Raw genomic sequence first — 21,854 nt, 5'->3', positions numbered from 1 at the left:
TTCTGCCTCTCCTCTGCTCACCTGCTGTCTTGTGCTCTCTCTCTCAAAATCTAAAAAAAAAAAAAAAAGTCAACAGGCCAATAATTAATTCATTTCAAAAGGAGAAAGCCTGTGAAAGGAACAAACAGGAATATGGAGTTGAGAATCAGGAGTTTGATTTAGATAAAGGGGTTGGTGAAGCTTTTGCTGAGGAGGTAACATTTAGACTTGAAGGATGAGAAGGAAACATTCATGCTTGGATCCGGAAGAAGAACCTTCCAGAGAGGTGATGTGGGAAGGTTCTGAGACAGGCAGGAAAAGTATGGCTCAATCAGGGAACTGGGAACAGATCCCTGTGATGGAGGGTAGTAGCAGAGGGGGATGGGTGGGCTGGCAGCCAGGGGCTTGTTGGCCAGGGTAAGGTATTTAGGTTTTAATGTGAGAACACCTGAAAGCCATTAAAGGATTTGGAGCAGAGGACTATCACGATCGCATTAACATTTGTAAAGGTCCACCCTGACTGTGGTGTGGGGGAGGAGGCTGGACAGGGGCAGAGAGGACCTGGGATGATGATGGGGTCTTGGGGCAAGATGGGGAGATACAGTGTGAAGGCGTGTGGAAGGCATGACTGGTTATGTAGGAATTGTTTTTGGGTTCTCCAGAGAAGCAGAGCCAATGGGATATATATTTGATGTGTGTGTGTGTGTATAAGTTATACATGTATTATAAGGAATTGGCTCACGCATTTATGAAGGCTGACAAGTCCCAAGATCTGCAGTCAGCAAGTGGGAGGCCCAGGACGGCCAATGTTATAGTTGCAGTCTGAAGGCCAGCAGGCTTGAGACCCACGAAGAATTGATGTCTCAGTCTGAGTCCAAAGGCAGGAAAAGAAATTCATGTCCCAGCTGGAAGACAGTCAGGTAGGAGGAATTCCTTGTATTTGGATTGAGTGCCAGCCTTTTTGTTCTATTCAGACCGTTAACTGATTGGCTAGGGCTCACCCACCTTAGGGAAAGCAGTGTTTTGCTCATTCTACCAATTGTGATGTTAATCTTGTGCAGAAACAATTTCACAGACACACCCAGAATGTTTGGCCAAATATCTGGGCACCCATAGGCCTGTTAAATTGACACGTAAAATTAACCATCTTAGTATTATTAAAGTCCTATTATAAAGGCACTGGTAAACAGCTTGAATACATCATTGAATGTATGGTCAATACTGAGGTTGATCAGTACACTAAAATTTTTTGTTTGATAAATTTACTTGAATTTAACAAAATGATTTAGAATTAATTATGTGACCTAAGTTATTATTATCTTTATAATAATTGCTTTTTAACTTGGTTTTGAATTTAAGAAGTGATGTAATGACTTTTTTTTTTTTTTTTTTTTCAACGTTTATTTATTTTTGCGACAGAGAGAGACAGAGCATGAACGGGGGAGGGGCAGAGAGAGAGGGAGACACAGAATCGGAAACAGGCTCCAGGCTCTGAGCCATCAGCCCAGAGCCTGACGCGGGGCTCAAACTCGCGGACGGCAAGATCGTGACCTGGCTGAAGTCGGACGCTTAACCGACTGCGCCACCCAGGCGCCCCTGTAATGACTTTTAAAAGTCCTGAATCAAGTTCTTATCTTCACTTGGTCAAGTCTGGACTGCCATTTAGATGATTCAAAGAGAGTATTAGATTCTGAACTTAAGGGATCAAAACATTTGTGTTTATGAAATGACAGTAGGGATGTGATAAGGGAAACACTCAGAAGTCCTTGGCCTTCCATGTTTCCAGCTGAGCCTGCCAGCCTGTGGTGCTTGCTGAGGGTCACCCACGGGTGAGGCAAAGTCATCTTAGAGCCGGCTATCAGGGTCAAGGATAAGATGTGGAGTACTCAGAGAGGGTCTCTGGACCTTGGTCCCCATGTTTTGCCCAACATTGGCTTCAGAGAACTTCTGCTTGTGAAAAGAGATCTCTCCAGGCCTCATCCCTCTTCCTGCTCTGCCCACCCAACATTCTGGATTTGGACACTTGCCTGCTTTATCGTTGTGCTTTTTCCAGGGATCTGACCCCCTAGTGATAACTAGAAGCAGATCTGGGGTTGAAAGCAGCGTCCAGCCAACAGGCCCCAGTCCCTGACCTGTGTGTATGACATAAACTCCTCCCTTCCCCAGGTCATCCATTGTCAACATTTTCTAACAAAATTTAAATATGATATAAAATCTAATTGCTATTTAAAAAACTCCAGTTGCTGTATAAACACATTTCACGTAAATAAAAATACATTTGTTAAATAGGCCAACAGTGAGTTGGCCCAGCGTTTGTAAAACTGTCTGATCTACAGGGCTCTTCCTGGAATATGAGTTCATTATAACTTCAGAAGCAAAACAGCATGAGTTTGGACGCTTTGTTAGAGTACTGGTGGGCTCTCAGGAAACGAGAGGCTGGGTGACTGGTTTTTGTTAACTTGGGATTCTGTCTGTACTATGTTCAATTTAGTCCTTCTTTTTCAAGATTTGGGAGTTTCCCTTCAGATCTAGTTTGTTGAGTGTTTTTATCATAAAAAAATTGTCAATTGCTTTTTTCTGCATCTGTTGAGATGATCATGTGATTTTTATGAAAACTGTAAATTCAAGTTAAATTGGCTCCAAGTAAGGGGAAATGTGACTCCTTGGAAAATACAGAGTGGGTAAGATTCATCAGGATCCCTGGGGCGCCTGGGTGGCTCAATCAGTTAAGTGTCCGACTTGGGCTCAGGTCATGATCTTGCAGTTTGTGAGTTCGAGCCCTGTATCGGGCTCTGTGCTGACAGCTCAGAGCCTGGAGCCTGCCTCAGATTCTGTGTCTCCCTCTCTCTCTGGCCCTCCCCACTCCCTTTCAAAAATAAATAAACATTTAAAAAAAAAAAGATTCAGCAAGATACCTGGGTCCAAGTCAGGGGCACTGTAGCAAAACTCAACTGATGCAACCGTTTGGTTGCCTCAGGGGTCATGGGTCATGAGAAACTACTAAGTAAGAGTACAGTGTCGCTCGTCTTGGAGTACTCTTCCTCACTGCATTGCACTGAGGATGAGTAGAAGTTCCTAAAGAGTTGGAGGCCAGGCAGAATCTTCCCCCAGTTTCATCACTTGGACTCCCCCCATCAACCTCCCAGCCAGCAAACTGTGCTCAGCATCCAGAGTAGCTTTGAGTCCTATTGGTGGTGGAGATTTTGTTTACTTTAAACCCCTGTCCTCTCTCACTCCACTTCCTGGGAGCTCCAGATCCAGCCCCTCAAGCTATCGGAAATAAGAAAACTTCCTTCTCTGTTAACAAAGGCAAGCTTATCATTTCACTGCGGACTTGGTCCATACTTGGACTTCACACTTGGACTCTAATTTGAAGTTCCAAGTTGATCAGGGACTTCATGGCTGTTCACTTACCACCACCACCTTCAAGCCCCTGCAGGTGGTGGCCACTGATTTAGTGGGTGGGGGATGGTGTAGAACATCATGGTTTCCAAGCAAAGAAAACCACAATGCCTCTCAGCAGTATCATTCCCCAGTCACTTGGGTATTGGGAAATCACGCAGTTGGTACTGAACTCGTGGCCTAAATATGGTAGGATTCAATTCTGGCAACTGTTGAAGTCCAACAACCTTCAGTCCTTTCTAGGATCAGTAAGACACTTTGGTTGTACTTGCAAACCCTGCTGCAGAGGTTCCCTCTCTTGACTGCACTTGGACTCTCCTTGGAAGCTTTCAAGAAACACTGATGCCTGAAACTCACTGTGAGGCTCTGATTTAATTGGGTTAGGGTGTGTGGACTGGGATTTTTTTCTTTTTCTAAGTTCCCCAGGTGATCATAATGTGCAGCCACAGTAGAGACCTCTGTACTAGCCATTAGCTACATAAACCACCAAGTTGGGTTCAGAAATAACATACCAAATTGCACATCTTAAACTGGACATTGGCTTAGTTGATTATTACCATTATTTCAAATATTGTCAGCAGTTTGTGTGTTAATTTTCTTTTTAGAAACATTTTTCTTTAAATGTGGATTTTTTTTTCTGGTTTGATGCATTTTCAGTTATGATCTTATTTTCATAGCATCTGCTTGTATATAATGGTAGCACATGACTCAAGAGAAATTTTTGTTGGAGCAAAATTTCCTGTATTAGGGCAGTGACTGCACATTGGAATCATGTGGCGACGGTCGTCCTCCAACTGAGCTGCACGTCAGAATCACATAGGGAGCTTTTAGAAGTCCAAGAGCCAGGCTTTATCTCAGACCAATGATGCCAAATTTTCTGTGGCTGGAGCTTTAATGTCAGCATATTTGAAAGTTCCCCAGATGATTTCAAGTAGTTACTACCATGAAGGACAGGAAATTCTCACATGAGGATGGGTAAGAGACCAATAGTGCTGGTCTGCAGTCACACTCATGTAAGTGGCAAGGACTTAGCTCAAATATATGTGTTTGAGAGACGCTGGCCATATTACCAGTGAATTGAATTTGATTACACTGGGTGAGGTCCAGAACTTGACCATTTTTAAAAGGTCCCTGAGTGATGGCAATATTGAATTCCAGGTGGAAAACCCCTGTAGCATTAGGGATACGTCTAGTTATATTAGTGGCTAATAAAAGTGTATCAGGTGGAGGAGAAAAGGGGGAAAGCCAGAACAAGGCCAGGAGGACCCCCTTTCAGCCAGAAGAACCCCTGGACCTGCTGAAGGATATATTACCCCAAAAAAGGTCCTTCTGTAGAGAGAACTCACCATAAGGCTACCAGATTTTTTCAATTCATCTTAAGCCCCTATTTTGCATATTGTTTGAATACATTTACATGTTGACTATCAAGAGGCCCTAACTCCAAATATGTAAGATAAAATAAAAGAAGTTAGCTCTTGTCACCTACTGCAATTATATTCATACTCAGTAGTCAGTGCTGAGCACAACTCAAGTAGGGAACAGATTTTGAAACAGCCAGAGATGGGGAAGGAGAGGACATACCAGCAGTACGGGGAGGAAGGAGGCTTGGGGACAGATGCCGAGATGGGCTTTGGCCACCTTCCCAGTGCCAGCCCCCTCCTGGATCTGAGAGTCCATGATAGAACCAGAAGCCCAGACCCCCTCTACACCTTTATTCTTTTCATTATTCCAAACAGTTTTGCTGCCTTTGATCTTTTTCCCTTGAGCTTCATTATGTACAGCCTTTAGCCTTCCTGAGCTGCTTGCAGGCCATCCTGTGGGTGCTCTTCCCTGGACCTTCCGGGCATGTCCTTTTTCTTTTGTGGCACCTCCCCACAGTGCTCAGCACAATGTGAGTCAAGGCCACTGTGTACAGTTGTGTGGGGTATGCCCTGATCAGGGGCACTTACAGGGAGGCACGCATTGGGGCTGAGCTTCGACCTGTCTCCATGCACCGAAGCATGCTGCCTCGGGAGCAGAAGGCATCTTTTTACCCTTCCACCTGCTGGAAAGTGTGAGGAGGCACTTTTTTCATATTCGCACAAAGGAACCTGACGTGTGCTGGTGGAGGCCCAGTGCAGGTCCCTCAGTGGGTGCTTACGAAGTGCTTACTGAAGGAGTGAGTGAATGAACAAACGAACAAATGAAGGAGCTCAGTGGAAGGCAGGATCGATAAGAGCCATCTAGGTCTAGGTTTATGAGGCCCTAAACTCAGATGTAAAAACTGTGTTTGTGGAAAGGATGGAATAAACACAGAGAAGCAGCAGCAGGCAGTGGGTTGGATTCAAGTTTCCAGGATGGCAAAGGAGAGAGGGAATAAAAATGACCTCCTACCTGTAATGACCACTAAAACGTGACTCTTCCACAAGAAGAATAAGGACAGTGTGTTTGCAAATGAGCCCTACATCCCCACCTCTAGATTGCCAACTGTTTTAGATGGTAAGGTAATGTGTGAGGCCCTTGCTGAGCAGGGTGGAGGAGACCTCATCCTGCCCTTCCCTCAGCTCAAGGTCTAGTTGAGGGTGCTGGAGACAAGACTCTCCTGGTGCAGGGCTGTGCCGACCAGCATCACATATGGGTGACAAGCTTCAGATACTCATAGTAGCTGTAAGTGCATGATGCTTTACTGCTTGTGGTGAGTTCTCCCCTGTACAAGGTAGCTTGTATATTGCTTCTTGCTGATGAGGAAATTAACACTCGGAGTGACATGGCAGCTTGCTTCTCATCCCATCTTCTGAATGCCAATCACAGCATTGGGTTGAACCATATAAAATTACCATTTTTGTAGGTCAAAAATGGCATTTAGTCCCCAAGTTGCATTTGGTCCATCTTAACACTTTTTTGAGACTTTTCGAATGGTTTTATTGATTTTTTTAAGCCAGTTATAAAAGGAATTTTTTTAAAAGGAGTGCTGCTCTTTCTAGTAAATATGCAACATAGGAAAAAAGTGTGCAGAAGCAGAAAAATCTTAATCCCCAATTCTATAGTTCAGAGGCATCCCTAATAACATTTTAATGTATTTCCTTTCAGATATTTTTCTTTGCATTTTTTACAAAGTTGAGATGTTATTGCATATATAATGTTACATCTTCTGTTTAAAAATACAATAATTGGGGCACCTGGGTGGCTCAGCCAATTGAGCATCCAGCTTTAGCTCAGGTCGTGATCTCAGAGTTCCTGGGTTGGAGCCCCGCTTTGGGTCCCCTGCTGTCAGTGTGGAGCCCACTTTGGATCCTCTGTCACCCTTTCTCTCTGCCCCTCCCCTGTTCATGCTCTTTCTCAAAAATAAACAAACATTAAACAAACCAATAGTTATTGTAACATTAAATATTTTTATAAACATAATTCTTAACAATAGCAGCATATTCCATTGAATATACATACTATAATTCATCCAACTTTTGAGCCTGAAGGTTTTCAGTTTCTTAATATTGTACATATCTAGTCTTATTTCTAGTTACTTTCTTAAGATAGATTCCTGTCTATTAGTTCGGTCGAGCAGCTACAGCAGGATATCATAGACTGGATGACGTAAAAAACAGGACTTTATTTCTCACAGTTCTGGAGGCTAAGAAGTCCAAGATCAAAGCTCTGATAGATTTGGTGTCTGATGAGGACTCGCTTCCTTGTTGTTGGTTGTAGATGTCAGTCTTTTCGCCGTGTCCTCATGTGGCATTGGGGAAGGGAACTCTCCGGGGCCTCTTTTCTAAGGGCAGAACCCTTAAGACTTAATCACCACCCAAAGGCCCCACCTCCAAATACACTGGGGATTAGATTTCAGCATACGAATTTGGGGGAGACACATTCAATCTATAACAGTTCCCAAAATGAATTTTGTCAAATAACTTGAAGTTACTGGCTCAAAAGGTAGGAAACTTTTAAAGTTTTTTGATTTGTATCATCAATTGCCTTTCCAGAAAGCTTTGTGCCGCTTTGATTAACTTTGCCTTGATAGCAGAACCAGTCCTTTGCTGGTTCTGGTTTGGTTATGAGTGATAAATCCTATAAGAGTTTAAAGAAGAGAGAGTTTATGTTTATTTATTTATTTTTGAGAGAGAGAGACAGAGTGAGCAGGGGAGGGGCAGAGAGAGAGGGAGAGAGAAAATCCCAGCAGGCTCCACACTGTCAGCATCGAGCCCAGTGCAGAGCTTGAATTCACGAACTGTGAGATCATGACCTGAGCCGAAACCAAGAGTTGGACGCTTAACTGACTGAGCCACTCAGGTGTCCCTTAAAGAAGAGAGAGTTTAAAGAATAGTTAAGAAAGGCTCAAGGTTGGAGGGGACCTTGAACTGAACGTGAAGGATCCTTAATGTTCAAATAAACTGAGAAGGAAGATTTTTCCATCAGAAGCACAGCAGAAGCAAAGGTATTCTGGAAACAATGATTGCAGCATGTTGTACAGTCATAATCTAAGTTTCCTAGGGTAGATACTTACTGAGTAGGAATAATGAGCTGTAAATTGAGGAAAGGAATATCAGCTGAGAGTGAACTTAATCGTACAGGTAGTAAGGAGCTGTTGACAGTTTTTGAGCAGGGGAAGATATGAGCAAAACACGGTTTTAATGATTGTAAATACTATCCAAGAAACCAAAAACATCATTAACAGTGACAGGAGACTTTTTTTTAAGTTTATTTATTTTTGAGAGAGAGAGAGAGAGAGTACAAGCAGGGGAAGGACAGAGAGAGAGGGAGAGAGAGAATCCAAAGCAGGCTCCACACTGTCAGCACAGAGCCTGATGAGGGGCTAGAACCGACAAAGTATGAGATCATAACCTGAGCCAAAGTCTCACTTAACCGACTGAGCCACCCAGGTGCCCTGGCAGGAGATTTCTTAAGTGATCATCTGTTTTAAATTACACTTCAATGTGGTATACAATGGAATGTTAGCCATCAAAAAGAATAAAATCTTGCCATTTACAATGATGTGGGTGGAACTAGAGTGTGTTATGCTAAATGAAATCAGAGAGAGATAAATACCGTATGATTTCACTCATATGTGGAATTTAAGAAACAAAACGAGAACATATGGGAAGGTGGGGGGAAGAAGGAGGGGAGAGGGAAACAAACCATAAGAGACTCTTAATGATAGAGAAAAAAACAGGGTTGATGGAGGGAGGTGGGTGGGAGATGGGCTAGATGGGTGATGGGTACTAAGGAGGGCACTTGTGAGGAGCACCGGGTGTTGTATGTAAGTGATGATTCAATGAATTCTCCTGAAAAACCAATATTGCACCATTAACTAAAATATAAATAATTTTTTTAAATAAATAAAATCAGACTTCATGTAAACATGTTAGGAATGATTTGCCCTAGAGCTTAGCATATGATGGTGGTATGATTTACAGCATGAGCTATGTCTGGGAGCTCAGTCTTGAGATTCAAATAGTGTAGCTTGGGGGCGCCTGGGTGGCTCAGTTGGTTAAGCATCCGACTTCAGCTCAGGTCATGATCTCACGGTTCTTGGTTCCAGCCCCACATCAGGCTCTGTGCTGACAGCTTGGAGCCTGGAGCCTGCCTCAGATTCTGTGTCTCCCTCTCTCTCTCTGCCTTTCCCCTACTCATGCTCTGTCTCTCTGTCTCACAAGAATGAGAAAATGTTAAAAACAAAAAAAATTCAAATAGTGTAGCTTGGAGACCACAGTGGCTGAATCCAAAATGGCAGTCAGAAGCTATTTCCTATGAAGGAAATCTCAGTTTTCATGAAATGAAAGTCAGTTGCCAATGGGACAGAGAAGTCCAGATATTTACTCTGTCAGGTGAAGTGCGAGGTATAGGAAGGACCCATGAAGCTCTTTCCACTAGAGCCATTCTTATCCTCTTTTTGGGTTTTACACGTGTGATTACAACAAATTATGGTGAAAAGTAATTTTGACTCCCCCCCCCCCCAAGCATTTCCTGGTAAATAAAATTTCATCTCCTTTAATTGTGTTTTTACAAATTTTAAGGAAATGAATATGTTGCAACTTTTGGTTTCCAGTGTGAATAAGTAAAATGTGATTGTTACTGTTACATAGTTATATTTTCTCCCTTTTTAAAAGATAAACCAGGGGCCCTTGGGTGGCTCAGTCAGTTGAGCATCTGACTCTTGATTTCCACTCAGATCATGATTCCAGGGTCATGAAATTAAGCCCCATGCCAGGCTCTTCACTGAGCCTGAAGCTTGCTTGAGATTCTCCCTCTCTACCTCTGCCCCTTTCCCCAACTTGCTCGCTCTCTCTCTCAAAAAAAAAAAAAAAAAAAAGAAGCTAGATATTTTCAGTCAATGCAAAATGATGACAGTTCAGTTGTTCTTCAGTTAACTGGCCATAATATATTTTTGTTCATTGTATGTTTTATATTAAATAAAGTGTCTTGTAAGACATGTACACTTTTAAAACCCATCTGTATCTCACCATACCTCATGTAGTACAGTGCTTTTGCTATGGAAAAATAAGACTAAGACTCAAGTTTTCTAGTGTATTAAGATTGGCCACAAGAAGGAATGGGGGGGTCACACATAGAATCAGTTGGCCAAAGAGTGAATGATTTTTCTTGAGATTCATTGTCACAAGGCACAGTAATCATGACAGAATATTACAGCTTTGTAAAATACAGATGGCATTAACTTAGGATAAGTACAGCTGACACGTTTTTGGAAAGGATGATGCAGTTTACTCAGGGCAGAGTAAAACATAGGGCATTTCTGACTTGCTGTGGCTTTAACCTTAACTGGGTGCTTCATGACATATAGCTTGTCTATTATGGGGAGGACTGACTTCATGAATGTATGACCTGCACCATCACACATGGCTCTGTGCTTAGAAGGGTCTGGTGCTTGGTTTGATGTTTTTCTGTCAACCACCTAAAATTCTTAATAAATTTTGAACAAGGGTCTACATTTTCATTTTACTCTGGGACCAACAAGTTATGTAGCTCGTCCTGAATGTGAAAACTGATTTCACCTTCCTTTACCACATATTATGGGCCAAACCATAGCACCTAATTATGGATCAGGTTAGGCGCGAGGGCTGCAGTGAGCCAAACAAGCTTCTGGCCAACAACTCTTATTTCCACAGGAGGCTAAACTGAATGCAGTAGGGAATGGAAGGAGAGAGAGAGCAGAGGTCAGAAGCAGGCAGGGGCTACTGATATCCAGACCTAGTTTTCTCATTAAGAACAACAGCATTCTCTGTGCCCACCACCCACACCTGCCAGGCTCTTGCTAAGCACTTCATGTGCCTTATTTCCTTTCACTGAAGCCTCTCAATAGTCTGCAAAATTAGTATCGTTTTTATAGATGAAGCACCTGAAGTTTTCAGTGATGAAGTTGGCCACCATTCCAGAGCTAGTTAATGATCTTTTCTCATTTGTTATCTATTCTGCTCACTTAAGAAGTGGCCAGCCATCCTTGTCTGTTGTTAACATTGAACTTGAATCACTTCTTTGCCTACTTTAGACTCACGGGCAGAGGGAGGGCCATACACTAATGCTTAACATAGGTTGTTTATTTTCTGTTTTTAGTTTCATATAATTGAAGATAGTAATGTTATTTGGGACCTTCTGGATATAAATTTCCTTTCTTTTTGTCCATGGGTACTATCTAGATAATATACTAGTATTGGAAGTGTTTTTCCAAGATGAAATTGGTACACACTTGTTTTCTCTGAAGATCGTCTCAATAAACAGTGCTATATATTTTTTAAACTTCAGCCAAAATGACATTTTGTTTCTTGGTTATTTCTATTGTTGTTCTCCTAGTTGTGCTGTGTGATTGTGATCTGCTGAAATTAGCTTATCATGTTTTCGGTTTTAATTTTGCATTAAAATAAGGTTTTGCAAAAATTCGTAAATAGATCCTATTTTAGGCTAACACCAATTATGTCTCCTGCAGGAAACCACTTCTGGCAGCTGATGTGCCCAGGGTTGGATACAGTTCCTCCTCCAATCACAAGTACATTCCCCGGAGAGCAGTGCTCTATGTACCTGGAAATGATGAAAAGAAAATAAAGAAGATTCCCTCCTTGAATGTAGATTGTGCGGTGCTCGACTGTGAGGATGGTGTTGCTATGAACAAAAAGGTAATAGCATGATTTTTCCTTAAGATGGGAAAAAGCAATGGATTGCAATTTGGTGCTGTCTTGGTAGCATTGCTCATTAGTTGGAAAGATTCTACCATACTCACCTTTTGCTATTTACTAATATATTCTTGATCAAGCCCTCATAGAGGTTTTGAATGTGTCTCTTTTCTCCAAGACAAAGGAAGAACCCAACCAGTGTATACCTTCAGTATATGTGACTATGTGTATATATTGATAAAGAGATAGACACTGAATCCATTGTGGCTATGATATTTACCAGTTTGGGTAAATTATTTAATCTGAAATTTGTGTTGTAAATTTTTAGAGCAGTAAGACACAATGTGGAATTCATGTCTTTTTAATATTGAGTAATGGCCTTATGGCTTCTGGGATAAGTGCCAAGAAAATAAAAGATAGTCTTCTATGAATAAGTCACCATTTTCCCTACTTAATTTAAGGGAAGCTACACACAGAACCTTAGGGTTGCAGCTTTGGGCTGATTTCCTCATGGCCTGACCACAGAACTGAGCCTTAAAATATATCCAGTTGTAAACAGGTACAAAAGGTTCTTACTGGGTGGTAGCAGAGTGGGTGCTTTTTGCTTCATTTGGTTTACTTTATTTTCCAGCTTTTTATAATGAACATGGATTTATTCAGTAATTAGGTGAAATAATTAGGTGTAAATCATTATAACAATAATTTATGTTTGCATGGAACTTTTTAAGTTAAAAACATGTTTTTACTTAACCTTTGTCTGTCCCTAGACAGTGAGGCTGTCTGGGAATAGATTGTGGGGCTTGGGGACAGAGGGAGTTGGCCATCTGGATTCATGCCTATCTGGATACTTTCTTGTCTTAAATGATCTGAAATAGCATGGCCGTACTGTACAACTTTCTTGATTAATTGCTCTCCTTGGAGATTCTAGCAAATATTTGCCTTAATTAAAAAAAAAAAAGAAGTTAATGGTCAAAGCAAGACTTTCCAAGTATTTGGAAAAGGATTAGAATGAGCGTGTGGAATCTAAAGCGTCTCCTCAACATCTTTGGCATGCCCCAAGGAAAATACAATTAATCTTCTTTCTCCCAGAGATTAAGGTAAATAGGCCTTTTCTTGAAGGATATAATGTGCTTCCAGTATGCTCCCTTCCAAAACTCATGTAGTGCACTCTAAGATTAGATACTAAATTGTAATTTCAGTTCTGTGTGACCCAGGGCAATTCACTTTACTTCTTTGCCTCCATTTCTTATCTATACTGTGGGATGACAAAATCTTCTTTTGTCAGGGACAGGGATTATTATGAGGAAGAAGTTTGATAAAATGCCTGGGAGTAGCTTGATTTCCTATAGGAAATAGATTAGATAAATCCTGTAGTAATCATGATTAGAGGGGAATTTATTTTAGCATGTAGCACAGTGAGCCATTAGGTGCCCTGATAAACTTCTAATTATATTCTTCACAAATCTTGAGGCTATCTTCCCGTATCCACCAGAGGATGTTTCCTTCCACCCAGATAAGTTTGAAATATGGTCCATTATTGCCTCACATTTTCTTACTGTTCACTGGTGTTCTCAAGCTCATCCTTGTACCCAGAGCCACTTCTTAGGAGGAAACTAAGGGAAGGGGAGGGAAGAATTCATGATGGGTGAGACGTGCCCGCCATCTTTGCGTCTGTATCCAGACAGTGTCTTTATCAGGACGCTTCAGTTCTCTTAATGCAGTTAAACTTTCCATTAATTGCTACTGTTTTATACATGCTGAGCTTGGGAGTCAGTTGAATTTCCCTTTCTTACCACAGAAAGTTCTGGCAAGCCAGGCTAGTGCTTGTAAAAAATGTTTTCTTAAACTCTCTATCCAGGACTTAATTTTATCTCATATATGTTATTTCCTAGCCCTTGCCTATCAAGGTCTTTTTGGATTTTGATTTTATTATCCATCATTAATAGCATTTGAGAATTTGCCAGGCATTTAACAAGTTTCTGATGGAAATGTTGAAGAGGTTGGAGCCAAGTGTTGAACAAGCATGCAACTAGAAGCTTCTGATCATGTTTTATTTATTTATATAGTGCTGACTGACGTCCAGGCACTGTTCTAAGGGCTTTAGTTTCATAAACAACCCAGTGAGGTGCTACTGTTATACTCCTTCTACAGATAAGGAAACTGAGGCATGGAGAGGTCAGTTTCATGGATCAATACTGTGAATATGGTTATTCGATCATCCAACTTTCCTAAAATCCAATCTTTTCATGAGGATATTATGAGAGATTTTTATCTAATGCTGTTTCAAAATGAAGATACCATCCCAATTTACCTGCCTAGAAATACCTTCTCCCCCTGAACCTTGCCAGAAAAATGAGGTTAAGTAGATGAGACTTGATCTTGAAGAACCTGTATCAGTACCTAGTTGTTACCATCTTCTTTTTGAAGTGCTGGAGATAGAAAAGTAGTTAATAGCCTGCTTAAGATTCTCTCTATCCCTCTCCCTCTGACCCTCCCTTACTCTCTTTCTCTTTCAAAAAAAATTCATTTCAGATACTCTTTTTTTATTTTGTTCTAATTATAGTTTTGCTAAACTCAACTGTTACTGTCTAATCAATATTTTTCCAGTATTAGAACTTAGTTGCTTCATTTTATATCTCAATTTATTTCTTTTTTATTAATAGGCTAATTCAGTATTTCATTTGATTGACACTGTGGAGTATGGGCTTGTAATGAAAACAATAAGAGTTCTACAGAGCAGTTTATAAGTGTATAATACCTTCCAGCAGGCTCTAATCCTGTCCTGCTAATCCAATTTGTGTTTAAGTAGCTCCTTCATGTCAAGGATGGCACTACCAGCTCACCTTCCCAAGTATGGATGATGAAAAGACTGTCTCCACACCCCTCTTATCTTTTTCTTTTCATTGTTAAATGCATGAGGAGATATAGGACTGCATAAGCCACTGCTTGCTGGGACACAGTGAAAATAAGCCAAGTAAGGCACAAATTTCTGGTGAATCTCCATGACACTTGGGCAACACCAAGAAAGTAGGAATGGAATAAAGAGAGACAGGATTCCAGGACTGCTATTTTAGTTGAGTAAATATTTAAGGAAATATTTAAATATATTTAATATGTAAGTTTAAATATGTAAATTTAGATACTCAATACTCAGGCACTGTGACAAGGAGAAGAACCAAGACGATTGCATGATCCCCAACATGGAGGACTCAAAGACTGGTGGTGAGACATGCAAAATGTAAATAATTATAATCTAACCAGATGGGTCTATAACAACATATATTTTTTATTACCATTTGGTTCTAAGTATTTTTTTTAATGTTTATTTATTTTGAGAGAGAGAGACAAAGAGTACACACATGTGCAGTGGAGGGAGGGGCCGAGAGGGAGGCACAATCCTAAGTGGGTCCATGCTGTCAGCACAGAGGCCGACTTGGGTCTCAATCCCACGAATCCTGGGATCATGACTTGAGCCAAAACCAAGAGTTGGACACTTAAATGACTGAGCCCCAGGTTCTAAGTACTTTTTAATTTGCATTTTGATCTCTTGCTTGAGCCAGGAGATACTAAAGAGTGCTTCCCAAACTCCCTGTGGTGAAGAACCAATTTGGTTATTTTTATTTGTTGTTGCTACTTTATTTCATTTTTAAGCATTTGTAATCTATTGCAGATGGATACTTTTATAAAACACAAAAAAAATGAATTTCTAGAAAAATTAAATGTTGTTTGGGTGTCATAGCATTTTCGAGTACTATGGAAGTTTCTAAATTCGTACCCCCCCATTTCATACTTACCTCCTAGTGTCATGGTCATGATCAGAGTTTGTGGACCCAGAGTGGTCTGCAAACCACAGTTTGAGTAGCAGGGACTAAGAATTTTTAAATTTTCAAGCATATGAGAGATTTCTTATTTATTCTTCTATTGCTTACCTCTATTGCATGATGATTAGAGAAGGTGATTTGAATGGTGCTGATTTTTAAAAATTTGTTGAGTTCTGGGGTGCCTGGGTGGTTCACTTGGTTAAGCGTCTTACTCTTGGGTTTAGCTCAGGTCGTGATCTCATGATTCATGATTTCAAGCCCTGAGTCAGGCTCTGTGCTGACAGCACAGAGCCTACTTGCAGTTCTCTCTCTCCCTCTTTCTTTCTGCCCCTCCCCTGCTCACTCTCTCTGTCTCTCTAAGGAAGGAAGGGAGGGAGGGAGGGAGGGAGGAAGGAAGGAAGGAAGGAAGGAAGGAAGGAAGGAAGGAAGGAAGGAAGAAATTTGTTGAGTTCTGCTTTACATGAGCCATTTTTGTAACTGTTCCATGTGTGCTTAAGAGGAATGTGTTGTTTCTGTTTAGTAGACTAGAGTTCTATATATATTTCCATTAGACCAAACTTGTTAATTATGTTGTTCAAATGTCCAAATCTTTACTGACTTTTATGTGCTTGATATATCAATAAGTGAGAAGCTATTTGAAATTGAGCCTCCAGTAGAGAATTTACCAGTCTCCCCCTATAGTTCTATCAATTTTTGCTGCTGGTAGTTTGAGCCTATGTTATTGTGTATATAAAAATAAAAATTATTATATCTTCCTTTTATATTGAATCATGTATAATTATGCACTGACCTTCTTTATCCTCTAAAATGCTTTTGCTTCAACTGAGGGTTGATGGGGGGTGGGAGGGAGAAGAGGGTGGGTGATGGGTATTGAGGAGGGCACCTTTTGGGATGAGCACTGGGTGTTGTATGGAAACCAATTTGACAATAAATTTCATATATAAATAAAAAAATAAAATAATAAAATAAAAATAAAATAAAATAAAATAAAATAAAATAAAATAAAATAAAATAAAATGCTTTTGCTTCAAAGTTTCTGTGGTCTGGAGCACCTAGCCAGTTAAGCAACCCACTCTTGATTTTGGCCCAGGTCATGGCTCATGGTTGTGAGATTGAGCCCTGGGTCCACTTTGCACTGAGAGTATGGAGACTGCTCAGGATTCTCTCTCTCCCTTTCTCTCTGCCCCTCCCCCACTTGCACGTGCTTGTGTGCACATTCTCTCTCTCACTCTCTTTCTCTCAAAATAAATAAATAAACATTAAAAATAAATAACGTTTCTTGGTCTGATATGAATACACCATGTTTATTTTGGTTAGCATCTGCCCAGTGTATTGTTTTTAGCCTTTTGCTTTCAACCTTTCCATATCGTTATGTTTTAAATATGTCTCCTATTGTTTTTAAAATTTTTATACCCATGTGGACAATCTGTGTCTTCTAACTGGAACATTAATCGACTTATTTTGTTGTTTTTTTTTTAAGTAATCACTACACCCAACACAGGGCTCAAAGTCTCATGACCTCAAGATTAAGAGTCACATACTCTTCCAACTGAGCCAGCCATGCGCCCCTTCACTTATGTTTAATGTAGTTACTGATAAATTTAGATTTTTTTTTTAACGTTTATTTATTTTTGAGGCAGAGACAGAGCATGAATGGGGGAGGGTCAGAGAGAGGGAGACACAGAATCTGAAACAGGCTCCAGGCTCTGAGCTGTCACCACAGAGCCCGACGCGGGGCTCGAACTCACAGACCACGAGATCATGACCTGAGCCAAAGTCGGCCGCCCAACCGACTGAGCCACCCAGGTGCCCCAATAAATTTAGATTTAAATATACCATTACTTTTTGCCCTATTTTTCTCACTTATTTATTTTCTCATCTTTTCTGCCTTTTAAAGATAATTTTACTTTTTTGGTTTGTTTTCTTACTCCATGTTCTTCTTTTCATTTAGAACTTATGACTGTATTTCTAACTTTTATTGGTTACTCTTGAAATTTTACCAGGGTACTTAATGAAGCCTAAAATTTACCTGTTAATTCTTGTTCCTGGACAACACAAGAATTTTAGAAAACTTTAAATCCAGTCATCTCCCTTACAATTGATGCTATTTTTGCTTAGTATTTCAATTATATCTTTTTAATCGCACAAATTTCATATTATTACTATCATTATTTTATATATACAATTTTTATTTAGATTAACCTATATGCATTTTTTTAATGTTTATTCATTTTTGAGAGAGAGAGTGTGCATACGCATGTGCACATGAGCAGGGGAGGGGCAGAGAGGGGGGGACAGAGGATCTGAAGTGAGCTCTGCACTGACAGCAGAGAGTCCAATGTGGGGCTTGAACTCACCAACCAGGAAATCATGACCTGAGCGAAGTCAGATGCTTAATCGACTGAGCCACCCAGGCACCCTGAGATTAACCTGTGTGTATATATTATCACTTCTTTACCTCTCTCATTATTCCTTCTTTTACATCTCAGACCTTATTTCCAGGTCATCTTTCTTTCTCCTGATGTGCCCCCTTCAGAATTTCCCTGTAGCAAAGGTTTGTTGATGGTGAACTCACGGTTTTTATTTATTTGAAAATGTCTTTGTTGTTTGGCTAAATAGAGAAATCTAGATTGACAGTTATTTTCTCTCAGAACTTTGAAGATATTATTTCATTATCTTCTCATTTCTCTTGTTGCTATTGGGAATGCCACTGCCAGTCTAAAAACGAGGTTACTTGCCTCTTCTTCTTTGGCTGCTTTTTTTTTTTTTTTTTTTAATGTTTATTAATTTTTGAGAGGGAGACAGAGCACGAGCAGGAAGGGGCAGAGAGAGAGGGAGACCCAGAATCCGAAGCAGGCTCCAGGCTCTGAGCTGTCGGCACAGAGCCCAACGCGGGGCTCAAACTCCCGAGCCGTGAGATCATGACCTGAGCTGAAGTCGGACACTCAACCGACTGAGTCACCCAGGTGCCCCTTCTTTGGCTGCTTTAAGATCTTGTTGTCTTTGGTGTACTGAAGTTTACTAAAATAATGATGAGATGTTGGCTTATTCCTCCTTCCCTTCTTTCTCCTTTTCCTTCCTTTACTAAGTATAAGTTGTTTTTCCTATGTTTATGGATTCATGTCTTTTATCAGTTCTATAAAATTTCCACTGTTAACAATTCAGATGGTGCTTCTAACCCAGTCTTTCTATTCTTTCCTTCAGAGATGCCAAGTAGACCTATTTAAGAGCTTTTCATTCTATCCTCCTCGTTTCTTAGTGTCTTTTCACATTTTCTGTCTTTGTATCTGTCTATGCTACACTGCTGGTTAGTTCTTCATATCTTACCAACACTACTAATTCTCTTCAGTGTCTTTTATCTATTTTACGTATCCTCTGAGTTTTTAATTTTAATTGTTATATTTTTCATATCTAGAAGTTCTATTTGATTTTTTTTCATACCTACTTGGTATATTCTGAATCTGACTATTTCAATTATTTTGCCTTTAAATCACGTTTTGTTGTTCACTGATTCATACTCATAATATGAACCCATCCATATTGATAGGAATTATTCTTGGGAATCCTAACGGCCTAGAGTGGGAAGGTTTTCCTTCAAGGATAATTTGTGTTTGCTTTTGCTGGGAGTCAGGGATATTACTGATTTGAAGCCTCAATTTGTTCTCCCCCACTTTACAGTGATTTCAGACTTAGTATCCTGATACTAGGTCTGATACAGGTATTTAGTTCCAAGCTTTTTTATTTTTCTGACGTTTCGTAAATCAGAAGTTAACTCAGTTTTGTTGTTGTAGTTGTTTTACATTGGCCTCTGGAAAATTCCCTTAACGTTCTTTTGAGCCCAGCAATGTATTAAAAAGTACTTTTATTGAAATGTATCCATTTTATGGTTGGATGGCTCTTTAGAGAATGTCGTTTGCCATATTACCAAAGTAAAGTACCCATCCTTTAAAAATTTTATCGGGGCCCTTGGGTGTCTCAGTCGGTTAGCCATCCAACTTCGGCTCAGGTTATGATCTCACAGTTTGTGAGTTTGAGCCCCACATCAGGCTCTGTGCTGACCACTCAGAGCCTGGAGCCTGCTCTGGATTCTGTGTCTCCTTCTCTCTCTCCCTCTCCTCCACTTGTGCTCTGGCTGTCTCTCAAAACTAAATAAACATTTAAAAAAATTTTTTAAATGTTTAAATTATAAACTTGAAAAGAATCTAAGTCTAAACTTAATTAAACTTAAATTATAAACTTGAAAAGCCTAAAATTCATTTTTACACATAAAAAGTCAAATAGTTTTGAAATAAAGCAGCCCCTAAACATCATTCCATTTCTCCTCTCCAGAGGCAGTGCATTTTATCTCTTCTAGCTTATTCTTGTGGCTTTTATTTCCCTATCTCTAAGTGATACACTTCTTGACTTATTTTTTCAGTTTCAGGCATGATATTGACTCCTTGCTATAGGATTTACCCGCACCACCACCACCCTTACTACTATATGTGAATTTCCTCATCCCTCAATTATCCAATAAAATTATATATAACTTTGATAAGATTAGTATCTAGTGTAAAAACTATTTGGAGTTTATGTAGCAGTAAGCTGATTACCTTTTTTCTCTGCCAACCTGTTGTTTACCCTGAAGTTTGTAATTATTTTTTTTTCCTCTGATTTCATTTTGTATTCAGTTCTCACTAATTCAAAACTCACCTCTTCACTAATTATCTAAATCTTTTCTAAATATGTTCAGAAGCATTCAGTATTTTGTTTCATCTTTTTGGGGAAATGTCTCCTTGTGTCTTCTGATCCCTTATAGTTGTTCCTGAGAGAAAGTTCCCTTCTGAAGGACAAAAGCAACTTATATGAACATAATATCATTTTGTTTTTCTAATTTGATTTGTAAGTAGTGGAGATGTGTTAGGATTTTATGGTCATGTGGGGTCTTTACTTAGCCTTTAAGAAGCCAAAGAAGGCCTGAATTGTAATTTAAGGAAGGCCTTTCTGTGGGAACCTAACGTAATAAAATCTGGGATGTCACTTGTGGGCGCCTTGATTTGATACCAGCAGCCCAGTTCAGTGGAAAGGGTAGGGGATTTGGCAACAGAAAACATATTGAAATGTTCTAATTTTAACACTATCTGACCAGGAAACTCGAGTCTCAAATTTCAAGAACCTCTGTGTCCTTATCTGGCCCATGAGATACGCGGTAATGAAACCTGCACCACATACCACAAGACCAGCTGTAAGGCTCAAATAGAAAAGCACTTTGTAAACTCTCGAGTGCTATATAAATATTTGTTTAAGTAGTGGTATCATTCTTAAAGGAATAAAATTTAGAAAATTTAGAATAGATAGCATATTCCTTAAGATGACTTTTTCACATAGAAGAATGTAATTTGACGGTTATGAACACAGATATTAGAGTCATACTGCCTATATCTGGTTTCTGGTAACATCTTGTCCTAATAGTGTGACCTTAAGCAAATTACTCTACTTCTCTGTGCCTCAATTTTCCCTCTGTAAGCACTGTATGAGTGTTTGGTAAATATCTAAAGAGCAATTGTCTTAACTATACTCCTGGCCAAGGGCCTGATGCATCAATTCAAGTTTCCTTATAATGCCAAGTTTCACTGGTATTGATTCACACCTTAGATTCTTGATTTTTGTAGGGTAATATAGGTCCCAGGTAGGTTTTTGCTCTAGATGTGATGGAGTTTGCTAATTTTGCTATTTTTTTAAACCTTCCTCTAAAAATGGTAGACAGGACACCTGGGTGGCTCAGTTAAACAGCCAACTCTTGATTTTGGCTCAGGTTATGATCTCCCAGTTTGTGAAATTGAGCCCCACATGAGGCTCTGCAATGACAGTGTGGAGCCTGCTTGGGATTCTCTCTCTCACCCTCCCTCTCCCTCTCCCTCTCCCTCTCCCTCTCCCTCTCCCTCTCCCTCTCCCTCTCCCTCTCCCTCTCCCTCTCCCTCTCCCTCTCCCTCTCCCTCTCCCTCTCCCTCTCCCTCTCCCTCTCCCTCTCCCTCTCCCTCTCCCTCTCCCTCTCCCTCTCCCTCTCCCTCTCCCTCTCCCTCTCCCTCTCCCTCTCCCTCTCCCTCTCCCTCTCCCTCTCCCTCTCCCTCTCCCTCTCCCTCTCCCTCTCCCTCTCCCTCTCCCTCTCCCTCTCCCTCTCCCTCTCCCTCTCCCTCTCCCTCTCCCTCTCCCTCTCCCTCTCCCTCTCCCTCTCCCTCTCCCTCTACGTCTCTCCCTCTCCCTCTCCCTCTCCCTCTCCCTCTCCCTCTCCCTCTCCCTCTCCCTCTCCCTCTCCCTCTCCCTCTCCCTCTCCCTCTCCCTCTACGTCTCTCCCTCTCCCTCTCCCTCTCCCTCTACGTCTCTCCCTCTCCCTCTACGTCTCTCCCTCTACGTCTCTCCCTCTCCCTCTACGTCTCTCCCTCTACGTCTCTCCCTCTCCCTCTACGTCTCTCCCTCTACGTCTCTCCCTCTCCCTCTACGTCTCTCCCTCTCTACTCCTCCCCTGCTCGCCCTCACTTTCTCTCTGTCTTTTAAATAAATAGGGATGCCTGGGTGG

At 40.8% G+C, this 21,854-nt stretch overlaps 1 protein-coding gene across 8 annotated transcripts in view; it reads left to right on the top strand.

Moving 5' to 3' along the window:
* CLYBL (citramalyl-CoA lyase) overlaps positions 1 to 21,854 on the top strand; it is a 269,270-nt gene that overhangs the window by 138,432 nt on the left and 108,984 nt on the right. For all 8 annotated transcript variants that reach the window (XM_086708818.1, XM_086708824.1, XM_086708809.1 and 5 more), the window contains exon 2: positions 11,294 to 11,480. In XM_086708818.1, coding sequence (XP_086564944.1) covers positions 11,294 to 11,480 — 187 coding nt within the window. The remainder of the gene's footprint in view (positions 1 to 11,293; positions 11,481 to 21,854) is intronic.

The sequence above is a fragment of the Puma concolor genome, chromosome A1 (assembly GCF_028749965.1).
Source record: "Puma concolor isolate L17-30 chromosome A1, mPumCon1.1.hap2, whole genome shotgun sequence".
Lineage (NCBI taxonomy): Eukaryota > Metazoa > Chordata > Mammalia > Carnivora > Felidae > Puma > Puma concolor.
Note: the sequence above shows the minus strand (reverse complement) of the source record. Positions and strands in the feature narration are given on the sequence as shown.